The 18190-nt window shown below is 40.6% G+C and overlaps 1 protein-coding gene across 1 annotated transcript in view; it reads left to right on the top strand.

Annotated features, from left to right (window-relative positions):
- The window catches only part of RASGRP3 (RAS guanyl releasing protein 3 (calcium and DAG-regulated)), a 95240-nt gene that overhangs the window by 21790 nt on the left and 55260 nt on the right, over positions 1–18190 (top strand). Inside the window, exons 2-3 of the mRNA XM_011984229.1 lie at positions 13905–14037; positions 17474–17670. Of these exons, the coding sequence (XP_011839619.1) occupies positions 17601–17670 (70 nt within the window). The 5' untranslated portion in view covers positions 13905–14037; positions 17474–17600. The remainder of the gene's footprint in view (positions 1–13904; positions 14038–17473; positions 17671–18190) is intronic.

Raw genomic sequence — 18190 nt, 5'->3', positions numbered from 1 at the left:
CACTTTAATGCTTTTTAAAACTTCTAATTCATTTTCAGGTAATTATGCCTCAATGTTTAAATATAAGTTCAATAAAAACTCTTGTTGATGGTAGAATGGTTTTATGACTTTTTTTTTTTTTTTTTTTTTTTTTGAGGCAGTGTCTCACTGTGTTGCCCAGGCTGGAGTGCAATGGCACGATCTTGGCTCATTGTAACTTCTGCCTTCCAGGTTCAAGTGATTCTCCTGCCTCAGTCTCCTGAGTAGCTGGGATTACAAGCATGCGCCATCACGCCCAGCTTATTTTGTATTTTTAGTACAGGCAGAGTTTCACCATATTGGTCAGGCTGGTCTCAAACTCCTGACCTCGTGATCCGCCTGCCTCAGCCTCCCAAAGTGCTGGGATTACAGGCGCGAGCCACTGTGCCTGGCCCAAAATGGTTTTGAGTGAAAGAATGAACAAATATATGCTTTAATCCCAACTTGAAGACCTCACCATCCTGTGAGCATTCCTGCTTTTCCGTGCCTCCCTGCCTTCTTCAGTGCCATTTTCTCTGTGTGCAGCGTTCTCCTTCTGCTCTCTGCCCAGTGCATCCCTGCTTGTGTGGCTAGGCACAGCTCGGTTACGTGAGTCACCTTGTTTTTACCTCTCTCACAACTCTTTCATAATGCCCTGGATCGTAACTTCTGTCCATGTGTGCCCCCTCTCTAGATCTTCAAGCCTCCGAGATCACATTCTGTGCCTGACATATACTTGTACCTCCGCCATGGTGTTAATCACAGTGTCTGGCACAGAAATAAGTGTTTATTCAACAGACAAGAAAGTGACTGGAGAAGTATTCACTGTAATTTTATTCTCTTTAACAATCTGTAATACTAAAAATTGGAAAGCATATCTTGAAATTGCATTATGGGCCTGTTAATATAAAAGGAATAAACATATTCAATAATAACACATCAAGATAAGAATAAGGTTAGGCTCATCTCCAACCCCCTCCCATTTCTGACCTCTGTTCCCCTCCTAAGATTCCTCCTAGCCCTATACTGAACAGTGAGTCCCTCCCTAAGGCAAACCACCTATCTCCCTGGCCTTGTCCAGACATCTAATCCTCACTCTATATAGTGATTGAAACCCCAGGTTTTGGCCAGGCGTGGTGGCTCAATCTCAGCACTTTGGGAGGCCGAGGTGGGTGGATTGCCAGAGCTCAGGAGTTCGAGACCAGCCTGGGCAACATGGTGAAACCCCATCTCTACCAAAAATACAAAAATTAGCTGGGTGTGGTGGTGCGCACGTGCGGTCCCAGCCACTCGAAAGGTGATGAGGTGGGAGAATTGCTTGAACCCAGGAGGTGGAGGTTGCAGTGTGCCAAGATCACGCCACTGCACTCCAGCCTGGGCAATGGAGTGAGACCCTGTCTCAAAACAAAACAAAACAAAAACCCATTTTTGGTGTCTCAATGCACAATGTTAATTAAGTAGCAAAATCTCGGCATTTAAAAACTCTGAAATATTTACATAAATGATTTGACCCAAATCACTTGTAAGGGTCAACTGATTTGGGTCAAATCACCTATGCCTTGAGCTATACTCAGAGAATTACATGCCGCATTAAAATATCAAATCCAAAAAAAAAAAGAGAGAAGATTAGAGAAGAAAATTAAAGAAACCAATTTGAAGTTTAGAGACTATGTCAGAAGAATATGATGGCAGAGAAAGGTAGTCCTATAAAGATATCAGGCATACTTCTGGGCTAGGGGCTAGAAAAAATACAGTTTTGTTCTTAAGCCGGTAGAGAGACCAACAGAACCATTCAGTAACATAAATTTTACAAAGCTAAAGGAAGTCAGTATGCTGAGTGCCAAAATCCACCTGGAAGGGTGAGGAGGGAGGAGGAGATTTCTGGAAAAGTGAGTAGGGGATTGCCAAGCATAAGTATTGGGAGAAGAGAGACATTCAGAAAAATAAAGAAACAATGTGTGCAAAGCATGGGGTCTGTGAAACCGGAGCTCCCTTTCACAGCAGTATCACGTGTGCTGGAGTAAAGAGAGGAAAGAGGAAGGAGGGAATGCAGGGGCAGGCTTTGTATGCCATGGAAAGGACTTTCTATTTGTGTAAGACCACAGGAAACTGTGGAAGAATTTTGGAGAGAGGAGTTCCGCAATCACTCTGATAATTTGGAAAGATTGATTTGGCCCCAGGAGAGAGGGGAGATAAACAGGAAGTGAGAACCCATCTGGAAGTCTGAGGAGTAAGACATTGCGGTGGGCCAGGGGAAACGGGACAACAGCTTGAACCCAGGAGGGGTGGTGGAGATGAAGGGCAGTGGGGGAGAAGAAGAGACAACTGAGAGGTAGGTGATCAGACTCAGGCATGAGGGATGGCAAAAGAGGGTGCTAGGAAATCTAGGGTGAGTCCCAAGTTTCTGGCATGGAATACTGGGAGGCAGGTTGAGCCACAGACCAAGGAAGAAAATATAGGAGATACAGCAGGTTAAAAAAGGGAGAAGCGGGTGGGTGCCGTGGCTCATGCCTGTAATCCGAGCACTTTGGGAGGCCGAGGCAGGCAGGTCACGAGATCAGGAGTTTGAGACCAGCCTGGCAAACATGGTGAAACCCCATCTCTAATAAAAATACAAAAAGTAGCTGGGCATGGTGGCACATGCCTGTAATTCCAGCTACTCAGGAGGCTGAGGCAGGAGAATCACTTGAACCTGGGAGGCGGAGGTTGTAGTGAGCCGAGATGGTGCCACTACACTCCAACCTGAGCGATGGAGCAAGTTTAAAAAAAAAAAAAAAAAAAAGTGAGGACATATTCTTTATGTCCTTTATATTCTGCCTAACTCATTTCCAAAGTGATTGTACCATTTTACATTCCCACATATTCTTTAATTAATTAAAACTATTTCATTGAGACATAGTTTATATACCATTGGAACCTACCCCTTTAAAGTGCACACTTCAGGCTGGGCATGGTGACTCATGCCTGTAATCCTAGCACTGTGGGAGACCGAGGCAGGCAGACCACCTGAGGTCAGGAGTTCAAGACCAGCCTGGCCAACACCGTGAAACCTCATCTCTACTAAAAATACAAAAATTAGCTGGGTGTGGTGGCACGCACCTGTAATTCCCAACTACTTGGGAGGCTAAGGCAGAAGAATCGCTTGAACCCAGGAGGCAGAGGTTGCAGTGAGCCAAGATCACGCCACTGCACTCCAGCCTGGCGACAGAGCAAGACTCCATCTCAAAAAATAAATAAATAAAATAAAATGCACAGTTCAGTGGTATTCAGTGTATTCACAAGGTTCTCCAAATTGGACAGCAATTTTATCACTCCAAAAAGAAACAGTGAACCCACTGCAGTTACTCCCCATTCCTGCCTTCCCTCAGTGCCTGGCAACCACTAATCTCCTTTCTGTTGCTATAGATTTGCCTATTCTAGATATTTTCTATAAATGGAGTTGTACAATATGTGGCCTTCTATGTCTGGCCTGTTTCACTTAGCATAACGTTTTCAAGGTTCATCTATATTGTAGAATGTATCAGTACCTAGTTCCTTTTTATTGTTAAATAATATTCCATTGTATGGAGATACTTCATTTTGTTTATCCATTTATTGATTGATAGACATTTGGGTTGTTTTCACTTTGCAGAAATTATGAATAGTACTGCTATGAACATTTTTCAGTTCTCTTGGGTATGTACCTAGGAATGAATTTTCTAGATCATATGGTAACTCTATGTTTAAGTTTTTGGGGAGCTGCCTAGCTCATTTCCAAAGTGACTGTACCATTTTACATTTCTACTAGCAATGAATGAGGGTGAGATACGAAAACTTACCCAAAAGTTAAGTAAAACTTGCCCAAAGTCACATGCTAGTAAGTAGAAGAGCTAGGATGCAATCCCAAGTCCGCCTGTCTCCAAATCCTACTCCCTTCCTCTGCAGTTCACGTGTAGCTGATCTCTGGTTTGGAGTCATTAACATGGAGGTGTAGTTGAAGCCACTTCTGTGTATGAGTTCAGCATGGAGACCTGAGAACCGTTGGCAGTTTAGAGGCTAGCAGTAGGAGAGGAGTCTGCAGATGAGACTGAGAAGGTATGACCAGAGGTATGGAAGAAAAACCAAGGAAGAGATGTTGCCAGGAAAACCAGCCAAAAGGAGAATTTAAGGGAGGGTGTGGTCAAGAAGTACTACACTGCGGCCGAACCTTAGCGTAAGAAGACAATGAAGAGAGCTTAGCGGGTGTAATGACTTTTGCCAGAGTAGTTTGAGTGGAGTATGAGGGCAGGAAGTAGAAGGGGAGTTAGACAGAGCTTGATTTGGATGGTCTAAAGAGAGGATCAAATAGAACCAGCAAATTCTACTTGACTGTGAGGGATGGGAGAGATGGCCAGTAGAGGGTTGCTAAATTTTGTTTGTTTGTTAGTGTTTGGTTTTGTCCAGAAGGCACTTCACGTTTACCTACATAGAGGAAACACAAGGGGAGTTACAAGCTAGAGGAAGGAGAAGTGGTAAGACACGTGAACTCTAGACAGTTACACCAAGGAGCTGGTGAAGAGAGAAGAAAGGCATGGTGCTGTTTCTGGGTGGGGGGATGGGAGGGGGATGCAGATACCTTCATATGGCAGGTCAGGGGAAATTAGTTCACTCTGGGCTTCCCTTCATTTGTCTTAATTTGCTCACACTTCAGTAAATTACAATTGATTAATTCCTCCTTTTACAACCTACCAACAACATCCTTATTCCCATTCCTTGGTCTCCTTTAACTGTCTCTTTCTTTTTTTTTTTTTTTGAGACTTGAGTCTCCCTCTGTTGCCCTGTTGCCTAGGTTGGAGTGCAGTGGCAGAATCTTGGGTCACTTCTCACTACAACCTCCGCCTCCCGGGTTCAAGGGATTCTCCTGCCTCAGCCTCCCAAGTAGCTGGAACTACAGGCACGCACCACCACATCTGGCTAATTTTTTTGCATTTTTAGTAGAGACAGGGTTTCACCATATTGTTCAGGCTGGTCCCGAACTCCTGACCTCAGGTGATGTGCTCGCCTTGGCCTCCCAAAGTGTTGGGATTACGGGTATGAGCCACCATGCCCAGCCTTCCTCTAACTCTTCAACCTTTACTTTATGGAAAGCTAGCTTGTTCTCCCTCTATCTTCTTTCTCATTCTCTGTCTCTCTAGATGCACTAATGAGTCCAAAATACCCATCAGAAACCCTAGTTTCTCAGAGTTGTGGCATTTCTGAAAGCTAATCTGGCCTGCTAACAAACCACTTTATCAACCTCTAAAATTCTTAAGAACTCCCAAGGTTCTCTTTTAGTATTTTGACAGACTGTTTCCCATATGTAAATCTGTTATTACTCCACTTAGAATATTGTTCTAATGGAAAATATATATTCTAAATTTCAAATAACCACTTTACAAATTTAGTTGGGAACATTTCACAGTTTTAGGACTTCCTTTTTTCTCACTGTGATTTGTACTCTTAAAACATTTTTGAAATGAATTTTTTTTGTTCTGATAAGGAGGGCAGAGTAGTAGTCTTTATCTCATGTCAGAGATGATGAAAGTGAGCCTCGGAGAAGTTACATGAGACCTAAGATACTACATACATTTTCTAGTCACTTATATTTTCTTGTTTTGTAGATATGGACTGTGAGTTCTTTTCAGGAGTAAGGTGAAATTAGTTGATGTCTTAGATGGGAGAAACACGGATATCGTTGCCTCTTGAGATTTGTTTTTCTTTTAGAGAAAAGAAGAACCATTTGCTGCAGGAAAAACAACTGAAATAAAAGGGAATGACAAAGTCATTAAGTGGAACCTTTTAATTATGGGCTTCAAGCTGTGTAACTTTATTTGAAAGCACAGAAATAATTTTAAACACACTTTTTTTTTGTTTCTGTACTTTACTGTTAATTGGTTCCAATAAAAAGTCTAGCTCCAAATCCCTGATTTCAGAAGTAATTTCAAACTGAGACGTTACCATCCCATAAAAGAGTACTATAAACACATGGGTTTCTAAATAGGAGCAAAATGTTTTCGCTTAGATAATAACATAGTACAGTTTCTCTTAGAAAAGAGAAATTTATATTACATCTTCAATATCTGTGTATACAAAGTTAGTGTCTAAATGGTAAAGGAAATCTTTATTAAAGCTTATCACTGTCAATAGTGAAACTGGATAATAAAATTAATAATAAAAATAAAGCAGCATTGTGCAACCCCTACGCTTTTTACAATCCTTTCATTTATTCGTACCTTTAAAAATATCCAAAGATAGTTCAGAACTCAATGCATCCCTATCTGACCCCAAACATTTTCTCTGTCATCAGCTTTTAATCTAAATATTGTTGTCTCACGTGTGTTCTTATTCATTTTTCACATAGTGATAAATTTCTGGATTGCAAATTGCATTTGTCTATCCTATGCCTAATTCTGGAATCATGTTCAGATATTTCCAAACACCTCACTGTCTGACACTATTGGACTTAGCCTGTATTTTCCATTGTAATTTTGTGACCCATAAAGCTTAGTATCTTTCCCGTCAAGAAGGCCTCCTAGATCTCCTTGGGTGGAATTCGGTCCCATTTCTGTGCTCCTGCAATGCCCTGGGCATCTGTCTCTGTCACCAGACTTAATGGACTCATGGGTTTATAATAACTGATTTATATTATGTCTCCTGCATGGGATTGTATGCTCTTGAGAATGGGCTGTCTACACCTCCAGCCTATTGCTATAAACATTGTGTTTAATGTTTAATAGACAATAAACGTTGGCTTTTGTGCCCGCCAACCTAATGCCTTTCTCTGAGAACCTGCAGGTCCATTTAAAGGCAGTCTTTCATTGTGTTAGTGCTTCTTGCTGCATTCCTGTGTAGCGACTTAAAATTCCTGTTTTCAAATCCTTTCCCTTGTTTTTCGTGACAGTCAGCTTCCACTCTCATCCTAGAGTGATGGTAGTTTAGGAGAGATTTTGTGGTCTAGGCTATGCCTTCTGTTCACGTTCTCTTGCTTTTTAGAGGCTTTCTATGTAATGTCTTCATTCTCTTGGAGCCTCTTTTGTGTAGATTCTATCCTTGGAGATTGTCATCTGGATGCAGTGGGATGATCCCTAAGAATTTTACTTATGCAGTTGTTAAAAATGCCTTCCTGTTCATAGTGAGCACATGAGGCGGAGCACATTGGTATTGGCACCAAGTACTAAACAGAAGTCAATAACCAGCTCAGAGTTCATCTCACAAGACCTCATTGCATTTTTTTGTGAGAATTAAGTAACAAGCAAGATTTAGCCGCATTTTTGTTATTGCTAGATTGTTTGGGAGGGGCCTGGCCTCCCAGAGTTTGTTGGAGAAAAACCTCAACACAGTGACCAACATGAAGAGCACCTAAATGATTCCTCCTCTTCCTCCTTCTCCGTATCATCATCATCAACACCATCACCACCACCATTATGATCAGCATCAAATCCACTCTGAAGGAAAGGAGTAAGGGAATGTGACTTTATTTCAGGGAATTTGAGACCAGGTACTTCCAGAGCATTAGGACCGCAGACAGGATTCTTTTTTCTTTTTTTTTCTGAGACAGAGTTTTGCTCTTGTTGCCCAGGCTGGAGTTCAATGGCCCGACCTCGGCTAACCACAACCTCCACCTACTGGGCCCAAGCAATTCCCCTGCCTCAGCCTCCTAAGTAGCTGAGATTACAGGCATACACCACCATGCCCAGCTAATTTTGTATTTTTAGTAGAGATGGAGTTTCTCCATGTTGGTCAGGCTGGTCTTGAACTCCTGACCTCAGGTGATCTGCCCACCTCGGCCTCCCAAAGTGCTGGGATTACAGGCATGAGTCACCATGCCTGGCCAACAGGATTCTTAGGAATATAATATTGGCATTTTTGAGAGAAGAAAATATTGATCTTTAAAAAAATGATTTTCCTAAAGTTTAAAATGTTAACTTCTGAGGTTCAAGTTTCCTAGTTCTAGGTCTTACTTTGAGGTATTATTTAGAAAGTGAACACTCGAGTTACTGTAGTAGGTCATAATCCTTCAATGTGGTTGAATGTGTCCATCTGGAAGCCATCCAACTGCAGGTGTCTAGAACGTGTATATATTATTTCCCTGCTATGTTTGGCTGCAGCCAAATGCAAGGAAAATATCCCCTTGGTGGGACTTTGGAATTTCATGGTATTTAAAGCTTTAGTAAAGCTTCTCTAAGATTCTCATTTCTTGTTCAACTTGTGGCAGGTAGCTGTAAATATGTTGGTTTGATTGCCAATATTCAATACCAGTAACCAAGAAAACATAAATAAAATGCAGTTAAGCCTTGTTACTTGTTACCAGAAAATGCAGCGAGGTCTTGTGAGATGAGCTCTGAGCTGGTTATTGACTTCTGTTCAGTACTTGGTACCAGTGATTCCCTGAGTTGCCAAGCTTGCTGTAATAGTGAAGGTTATTCATTTTCAGACAATAGGGGCCAGTGATAGGATGCTTACCAGCCAAACACAGGGAATAACAAACCTTTGTTCTAGACAATGTCTGGAAATTGATCTAATGGGCAGGCCTTAACAACAGCTAAAATTTTTGTGGGTAGTTGAAAAACATAAATTTTGGAGATGGACTTCGCTTTGTAACTTAACTAGTAACATGATACTGGACAAGTAATTTAACCTCTGTAGGCCTCAATTTCCTTATCCATGAAATGGAGAAAATAAGACTTAGCTTTCGGGGTGTTATAACATTTAAAGATAATGTAGGTAATTTTCCCAACATTGTATCTGTCACATTACATTGCCACCAACAAATGGTATTTGTAGATGCTGTTATTACTTCATTTTCTAAAGTCCAGCACAATGTTGATTATTAATTCCCCATTAACTTAGTGAAATCTCTTTTCAGGATAAAACAGACAAACAACAAAAATATTAAAATCTAGGAAAATCCTATTATCACATTAAATAAACACACCCAATGCAAGAAGGACAAAAAATTTCTTTTAGAGTTGAAAATTACTGTATTAACCATGGCTCCTTCCTGCTGTCATTGTTAAATAACCCTTGGAGATACTGCTTCACCATCCATAAATATGGGAGATTTTAGTCTTCATGCCATCAGTTGTGGTCCATTTACAAAGAATGAACTTTGCCATGAGCACCGGGCCCATTTCTTATATTCGTACTATCCCAGTAGGTTTGTGATAGAAACAAGTTTGACAGTGATGACAGTATGACTTTGGTAGAGCACACTGGGAAGAACACCTGATTGAAGAAAATGAAGTAGAAAGAGAAATCCAAAGAACAGAGGAGTGAACTTGAAAGGAATGAGCGGGAAAATTTAAACAGAAACAAGACCAATGCAGAAATAAACAAAGAATTTCAAATATAGTCAACTGAGGCCAGGCACAGTGGCTCATGCCTATAATCCCAGCACTTTGGGAGGCCAAGGTGGGCAGATCACTTGAGGTCAGCAGTTCAGGACCATCCTGGCCAACATGGTGAAACCCCATCTCTACTAAAAATACAAAAATTAGCCGAGCATGGTGGTGTGCACCTGTAAACCCAGCTACTCGGAAGACTGAGGTAGGAGAACTGCTTGAAACTGGGGGACAGAGGTTGAAGTGAGCCGAGATCACACCACTGCACTCCAGCCTGGGTGGCAGAGCGAGACTCAGTTAATGAGAGCATTGGAGAGCATGAGTGGTGGGGCAGAGATACAGAAAGCCTATTAGGGAAGGTGGGGATCATAAGAAAGGTGGCTCAGGTGGTAGTTACCAGAATGAAATATTTTGGATCAAGTCAAAGGATGGGAGAGAAATGAATCTCTCTCTGTTGCCCAGGCTGGAGTGCAGTAGCAGGATCTCAACTCCCTGCAACCTCCGCCTCCCAGGTTTGGCGATTCTCCTGCCTCAGCCTCCCAAGCAACTGGGATTACAGGCATGCACCACTATGCCTGGCTACTTTTTGTATTTTTATTACAGATGGGGTTTCACCATGTTGGCCAGGCTGGTCTCAAACTCCTGACCTCAAGTGATTCACCCGCCTCGGCCTCCCAAAGTGCTGGGATTACAGGAATGAGCCACTGTGCTTGGCCCATATCTGGATTCTTCCAGCTGCAGAATGGAGAATACATGGTAGTAAAGACTTATACTGAGGATGGGGAAACCAGTTAGTAATTGGTTAAAATCATTCAGGCAAGAGATGATGGTTGTCTAAACCAGCATGTGTCCATGGAGATGGGAAAGAAGTGGTTGGTTGCAGAATTTCTTTTGAAAATAGATTCAGAAAGATTTACTGATCCTTTGGCTATGGGGAATGATCAGAATCAAAGGTAATTCCCAGATTTCTAGCTAGATATTTGGTTGGGTGATGGTGTTATTCTCCTGCAATTGAGAAATTGAGAGTGGAGGGGAGGAGAAGGAAGTTTATGGGAGGAAAATGATGAGTTCATTTTGGCCGTATTGATTTAGAGATGCCTGAGACTCCAAGGAGAAATTTTGTTTTCAATGATTTCCCTTGATCATATCAAGGAGAAATTTTGAGTTAACTTCTAGATATCCACTACAGACTTCTGAGTTAAGACCTGGGCATCTTTAAGTGCTAAGATTTAGCAGGAAAAATAAATATTGGAGGAAGAGGCAAAAGAGTGAGAAGTTAATTCATGTAACATGGTCCCTGGGAGGACAAGAGTAAGGGATCCATGCACAGGTGGAGGGATGACCTTGAGTAAAGAAGAGGGCCACTTCTTTCAATGCAATAGCAGGAGAGACCCCAAAAAAGGGCATTCATGTAGGTAAAGTTGTCATTTTTATGGAAGGAAGTCAAGGAAGTTTCTGTCTGGCAACTTCCGTTTACTCTAAAAAGGAGACACAGTCATCTGCCAGAAGGTATGATGGATACAGTTCTGAGGTTTATCAAGAGGAGAAAATGTACAAAAGCCAATCCGAAAAGAGAAGAAAGGAACCAGAATTATCAGGATTATTTCTGTCAAGAGTAGAAGGCTAGGCTGAGGTTTCTCTTCTCCTGGAGGTTTTCTTTTGTTTGGTTGTTGTTGTTGAGAGGAAGTTTAGTGTTCCTTGTTCTTTGGTCTATTGTATCACCCACCCATGTCATGTTTCTAAAATTATTTCAGATAACTTCTGGAACAATGTATATAAACCTCCCCTGCATTCAAGAAGCAATTCTGAGTTTTTATTATTATGATCTAGTCACACTTTCCATAACTCCGAGCCTCGGAACTAAAACAGGGCTGGCATTTGTTAGGTGGTGTCCTCACCAGGGCACAGATCCTAGCTCCCATTTCACCCAGCTTTGCTTGATATGGTGAAGAGGGTGTTAAGATACCATTGGAAATGAAATAATAAGAAAATCAGGCAGGGTGCGGTGGCTCATGCCTATAATCCCAGCCCTTTGGGAGGCCGAGGTGGGTGGATCCTTGAGGTCAGGAGTTTGAGACCAGCCTGGCCAACATGGGGAAATGTCCATCTCTACTAAAAATACAAAAATTAGCCAGGTGTGGTAACACATGCTTGTAATCTCAGCTACTTGGGAGGCTGAGGTGGGAGGATCACTTGAACCTGGGAGGCGGAGGTTGCAGTGAGCTGAGATCACGCCACTGCACTCCAGCCTGGGTAACAGAGCGAGACCTTCTCAAAAAAAAAGAAAAAAAGAAAATCCAGATATGATCATGCCACTCTCCTTTCAAACAATGGCTTCCTGTTGCCCTTTGGATAAAGTATATACTCCTTACTAAAGCTTACAATACTGTCATGGGCTACTTCTACTGACTTTTTAGTCTCATCTCTTGCCATAACACTTTAGTCATTCTAAATGTCTTTTCGATTTCTCGTAATTGCCATCTTCTTTACCAAGCTAAAACTCCTCAGGCTTCTAGACTAAATTAGTGCCCCTCCCTACCTGCTCTGTGCTCCATAGGATATTTTATTGTAATTCTTCCTTTCATTCTTTGCTAGACTATATAGGCAAGGATTGTGTCTGTCTTGCTTATCCATTTATCCTTCCCTTCCCCAACACCAGCCCCTTCTACCAGCCACTCTAGTGTTCTGTTCAGTGTCTGGTGTCTAGTAGATCCTTGGTAAGTATTATCAAAAAAATTAATTATCTTTCAGAGTTTTAATTATCATTTCATTTACTAAACTCAATCTCAATTCTCCTATGGAGTATCAGGTAATATAATCACAGAACTTTTAAAAAAATCTCGTCTGTGGTGATAAAGAGAAATTAAGTTTGTATATTTCCAGAACAATGAATGCTGACATCTTTGGCATTAATCTTTAAGATTCAAGGTTTGTAACAATTACCACTTGTTTTATAGTCATTTAGAAAAATCTCTTTGTCTCCATATGGAGGTCGTATAAATGTAAAGATATTTATGTAGCCATTTATGCATAAAGATAATAACTGCCATTAGCAGTGAAGGATCTTCAAGAAATTCTTTTATCTTGGAATAGAGATAATATGATAGACAAGACAATTGTTGAAAGTTCTAATATGGCCAACATCATTTCAAAACGATTTGTTAAACACTTACTAGTTACAGTATTTCACCTTATAAATCCTACAATTCTAGAGCCAGGAGAAAGCTTCCCTGTCATTTTGGCATACTTCCTAGACACCGTCTGGGAATTTAGTCTACAACATCTCTGACAGTTATGACCTAACTTTGACTTGAAAACCTTTGGGAATTGGAGTCCCTTGCTGGTGAGGCTCCCTGGCCCACTAATAGGTGCTCCAGTGTCACCGTATTTTTTCTTAGAATATCTTTTCTCTTCTCTAAATGAACATCTCTCTCCCTGTCACTTCTACAAATTGGTCCACTACTTCAGGCCTCAACTTAAAAGACTTTTAATATGAGAAGGGAAGAAGTAGTGTGAGCTTCACATTGAGCACTCAGCATTCTGTAGGCTCCATGATGGATTCACTTTATGTGACCTCACTAACTCCTTAAACAGTCTAATAAAGTACACAGCATTATGGCATTTTACTCAGAGATAAGTCAGACTTTCCCCATTCGGTTACCTAATGTTGAAACCCAATTTTTTTTAATGGAGAGGTTCTGAGTCAAGAGCCTGGTATGCTCATTTTTATCCGTTAATGATCAGTTTCGTGGAATTGGCTTCCTTTTATTATTTCTAAAATTGGGAGCACAGCTCTCATTGTCTTAGGCAACCTCAGAAGGATGTTTTTTGACAACAGAGGCTTCACAAGTCATGTTAATGGACGTCCTTTTGCTACAGGAACATATCATAGCCTTTGAAATCACACCCAACAAAACTCCATTGCCCTTTAAAAATAACACTTTTCTTTTAGAAATAATTCAAACCCTGGGAGAAATTTGGCTTATTGTGTCCCTTTCAGACTTGGGAGAAAATGTCTATGCTGGAGAGCAATAATTTTCATCGCAGCCGGAGAGCACCTATCAACACTACGGCAAGTCCTAAACAAACAGCAAGTCCTTAAGTCCCCACTGGGAGACTAAACAACCTGCTCTAAAATAACATTGACATTCGTGTTGAGACAATCAGTAGTGATTTAGGGTCAGAGTTTAGTGATCACGACCACAGACTGTTTTAAGTATTTACTAACATTTCAAAGTCAGTGTTTGGAAATTCTTAATGAGTAATCCACTGATAAAAGTACATTTGCATGAAATAGCAGTTTATACTATGTATGTAGAACTTGGCTTTGTCCCATGTGTGGGTTTTTAATAGGCTGAAAAAAGCTTACTTGATTAAAAAAAAATTGTGTTACCAAATAACTATTTTGAATATTTGCCCTTGTTAATTGATGTTGTGGGTGAAGTTTAGACAAAATCTCAAATACCACCTATAACTCAAAGTTTTTGAAAATGCTTTAACACAATGTGGATTCTTTGGGGTTATCGTGATCTAATTCTGTACGGCGGCTTCTTTCTGTTCTTTTGTCAGGTTCTCCAAAGTACTTACCATTCAGGTTGAATAAACCAGTTCTACAGACTGCTTCTTCTGTGCATTTCCCAATGGTGCTAACTGCCCTTAAAATTATTTCAGATTTGGAACTCTATCTGTATGGAAACAACAGGTAAGTGTTTCTTTAAATTGTCATAAATTATGTAAGAATTCTCATAAAAAAATAAATATGCCTAGAGAAACTAAAAGAAACATGCTATGATGTTAATAGGAGTTATCTTTGGATGATGAGATTAAGGATAACTTTTTCCTTAATGTCCTATTTTAAATAATAAGTGTATATTGCTTTTGTAATAAAGAAGCCTTGTTTTGAAAAAGGCAGTTGTAGACACAATAATGTCCACACGTAGGAAATGAGATCTCAGGTAAATGTGCAGGTGACAGAAGGCGGAGCAGAGACTCAGACACATCTACTGATTGCAGAAACAGATTGTAACCTGATAGCCTGGCCCACCTGGCCCATGATGTGCCAGTTTCTTTGCAGATCAGAAATATAACCCTAAACATGGTGATGAGTCTTTGGTTCCAGGTTATCTCTAACCCCTTATGGGGACGTCAACACCTTCCCCAAACAGCTCAGTTGAATAATTTTGGTTTCGAATTGAGAAACAAGTTTAGTCTAGGCCTATTTGTTCTAAGTAATATGTCTACTGTTCAGTGAGTAACAGGATAAAAAAAAAAGTCTGTATACACCTGAAGGTAATCAAACTTGTTAATTGTTCAATCTTGACTTTTAAGGGTACTGATAGAGTTGACATTAGAGGAATCAGAGAAGTTCTGCCCCAGAATGTCTTGGAAAAGGCAAGTTCTCATGATTAATAGAGGCGATTATATTAAGTTTAGAAAACTGGCAGAAATTTTTGTTCCAGTGATGTTTACTTAAAGCTGATTTAGTAAACAAACTTTAAAAAGTCTCTTAAAAATATATGGTATCTATACACACTCACATAAATATATTCAAAGACAAACCTGTGACAAGTTTCATGATATTTATTTCCTCATCCATTAATCCACTCATTCATTAATTTAGTGAATAATTTTTGAGTATCTTTTATGTGAGAAGCAAAACCTTAGGCGTTAAGGAGTATACCAGAGAACAAACACAAAAACCTCTACAATCTTGGAGCTTATGTTTATGGCACTACAGAGATTTAAAAACAAATAAACAAGTAAAACATATAGTTTGCCAGATAGTGTTAAGTGTTATGAAGAAAAATAAATCCAGGAAGGGTGGTAGGACATGCCAAGTGAGAGGTGGGTGAGAGCTGAGAGGTGCGTTGTTTTAAATAGGGCAAGAGCCGGGCGCGGTGGCTCAAGCCTGTAATCCCAGCACTTTGGGAGGCCGAGACGGGTGGATCACAAGGTCAGGAGATCGAGACCATCCTGGCTAACCCGGTGAAACCCTGTCTCTACTAAAAAATACAAAAAACTAGCCGGGTGAGGTGGCAGGCACCTGTAATCCCAGCTACTCGGGAGGCTGAGGCAGGAGAATGGCGTAAACCCGGGAGGCGGAGCTTGCAGTGAGCTGAGATCCGGCCACTGCACTCCAGCCTGGGCGACAAAAAAAAAAAAAAATAGGGCAAGAAAGGCCTTACAGGTAAGGTAACTTTGTTGAAAGATATAAAAGAGTTAGTTCCAGATGACTTTAATAATCTGCTTTCACAAATCATTTGAGCAGCAGAATTGGGAGAACATTTGATCCAGCGTTTCTGCTGTTTTTATTGAACACTTGAAATAACCCTTTATTTTATGTTCTAAGAATGCTACCTTCAGCACAGGAATCTGGTTCTTTCACAGAATGAATAGAGGGCAAACATTTTCCCCCCAGAGTTATGTGCCTGGTGAACAGACTCATTCCAATGTCACTCCCGTGGTCTCACTGAACTAATACAACCATCATATGGACATTAGGTATTTTTTCCTATTCATTCACATGTTTGTTTTCTGAAGTTGACTATGAGCCTGTTGAAGGTAAGAATGGGACAATGATTTATTCATCTTGGCAGCCTCAATGCCTAACCAAGTGCCTGGCATAGGCCAGGTGCTCAGTGATTGCCAGTTGAATAAATAAAGTTCGAGAGTAAAATAGACATTGACTTTCAACAGCTCATGAGATGAATCCTCAATGGCTGCATTTACCTACTAAAATATCTAAAGTGGATAAATGTCTTACATCATGACAGCCTCCGTCCTGCTCCAAGTCCTGTGGGGACCTGGCATCAAGGACCTGCTCTGTAAAATCAAGTGATGATGTCTACCCAGCAGTGATGCTTTTGAGTGTAAGCAACTAGAAGAGGCTATTGCCAATCATGTTTTCCTCACAACAGTGCTGGCAAATGGGATAGCTGTCATCCCCACATATTCTTTCTACCTCTGTAACAGATAATCTGCCTTACATCTTCTTTCTGAGATGATGTGGAGGAGTGATACCCTTTACACTAGATTAGCAGGCAAAACTATGATGGTTTGTGATATCCATGCTTGTAGAAGTAGTAAGAAGAAAGGGAACACAGACGCTTTATTTTATAGTGGAGTCCTGATTCTAGGCCTTAATAATTGTATGGTTTTGGGTAAGTTGCTAAATCACTCTGAATCCCATCAACTCATCTGTTAACTGGAAATAATAATTACTACCTCACAGCATTGTTGTGAAGGTCAAGTTCGACAATATATGCAAAACATTTGGAATGGTGCATAGTACATAATGTGGGTGTTCAATAAATTAACAGTAGTATTTTTACCACTGCAAAGAATAATCTTACTCTCAGGCAAGTAGAATTTTTTATAGTTGTTGAATATTTATGAATCACTGAGGATAATGTTTATAAATATATTTGCATCTAAAATTTTTTTCCTTACATATTCTTTTATTAATATTAAACCAAGTAACATTTATAATATTCTTGAATATCTTATCACTTAAGAATATGAGGAAAGGTGGCTGGGCACAGTGGCTCACACCTGTAGTCCTAGCGCTTTGAAAAGTTGAGGTAGGTAGATCACTTGAGGTCAGGAGTTCAAGACCAGCCTGGGAAATATGGCAAAACCCCATTTCTACAAAAAAAAAAAAAAAAAAAAAGAAGCCAGGAGTGGTGATGTGTGCCTGTAGTCCCAGCTACTGGGGGGTCAGAAGTGGGAGAATTGCTTGAACCCGGGAGGTCGAGGCTGCAGTGAACCGAGATCACACTACTGCACTCCTGCACTCCAGCCTGGGTGACAAAGTGAGACTTTGTCTCAAAACAAAACAAAAAAAAGATATGAGGAAAGTATAAAACATTGCATTAAAAAATTTTAGCTGTGAAATGGAATGGTATATAACAGGGAACATTTCCATGGTCTCCAAGCACCATCCATCCCCAGGAACAGCTTAGCAGGTAATTTTGGCATCATAAAGGTTGATGTAATCTCAGTCACTGATACTTTTCTTGTAGAAAGATACTGTCTATGGAAGTCATTATCTTTTCAGGTTGGCATGTGATGCTCTAATGGGGTCTGAACTCTAGTCTAATAACTTTCTCTTGTTTTTTTAATTTTTAAATTTTTTTTAGAGTTTTCTTGAAGTACAACTAAGGACAGGTCACCACTAGGCACTAACGTCACTGACTTGCATGATTATGGAGATGGTCTATCTGATGCTGAAAATGTCTCTGGTTTTTTGACAACGGCTAAATAACCATGGGATCAAGTGGCCTTGGGAAAGCAGCAACATTAGATGAACTGCTGCACACTTGCATTGAGATGTTTGGTACGAGCCTTTTCTCCTTTCATCTCTTTTGGATCTCTCGATGCTCTCACTTTCCTCTATTCCTCTATTCAGAGGCAAGTTGCTTGTGGAACAGAGTTCAGTCTCTGTACCTTGGTATTTAAGGCCTTTTGGATGGACCCCAGTCTGTCTCTCCAGCTTCACTGCCCTCCACATTTCTTTCCCTTTACTGCCCACAGCTCATACCCCAGTCAAACTGTCCACTTAATGTTTCTGGAACATTCCCTGTGCCTTTCTACCACCATCCACTGGTCGTATTCTCTTCATTGAAATTCTGCTTCAGGGCCTTCTCAGATGTTCATAGTACCATTCCTGGTTTCCTTGGTCAGGAACGCTGCTTGCCTTTTCCCCCATCTCACATCCCATTGTAATTCCTTATAGCACATAGCAAATGCCTCTATAATTGTTTCTTGGTCTTTTGACTCAGATGAATGTGAGTAGCACAATTTACTGCATTCTACATTCAAACACGTCATATCTGCTACTAGATTATACACTTTAC

This window comes from Mandrillus leucophaeus, unplaced genomic scaffold (genome assembly GCF_000951045.1).
Source record: "Mandrillus leucophaeus isolate KB7577 unplaced genomic scaffold, Mleu.le_1.0 Scaffold264, whole genome shotgun sequence".
NCBI lineage: Eukaryota > Metazoa > Chordata > Mammalia > Primates > Cercopithecidae > Mandrillus > Mandrillus leucophaeus.
The sequence above is the reverse complement of the archived record's forward strand: the minus strand, read 5'-3'. Positions and strand labels throughout refer to the sequence as shown.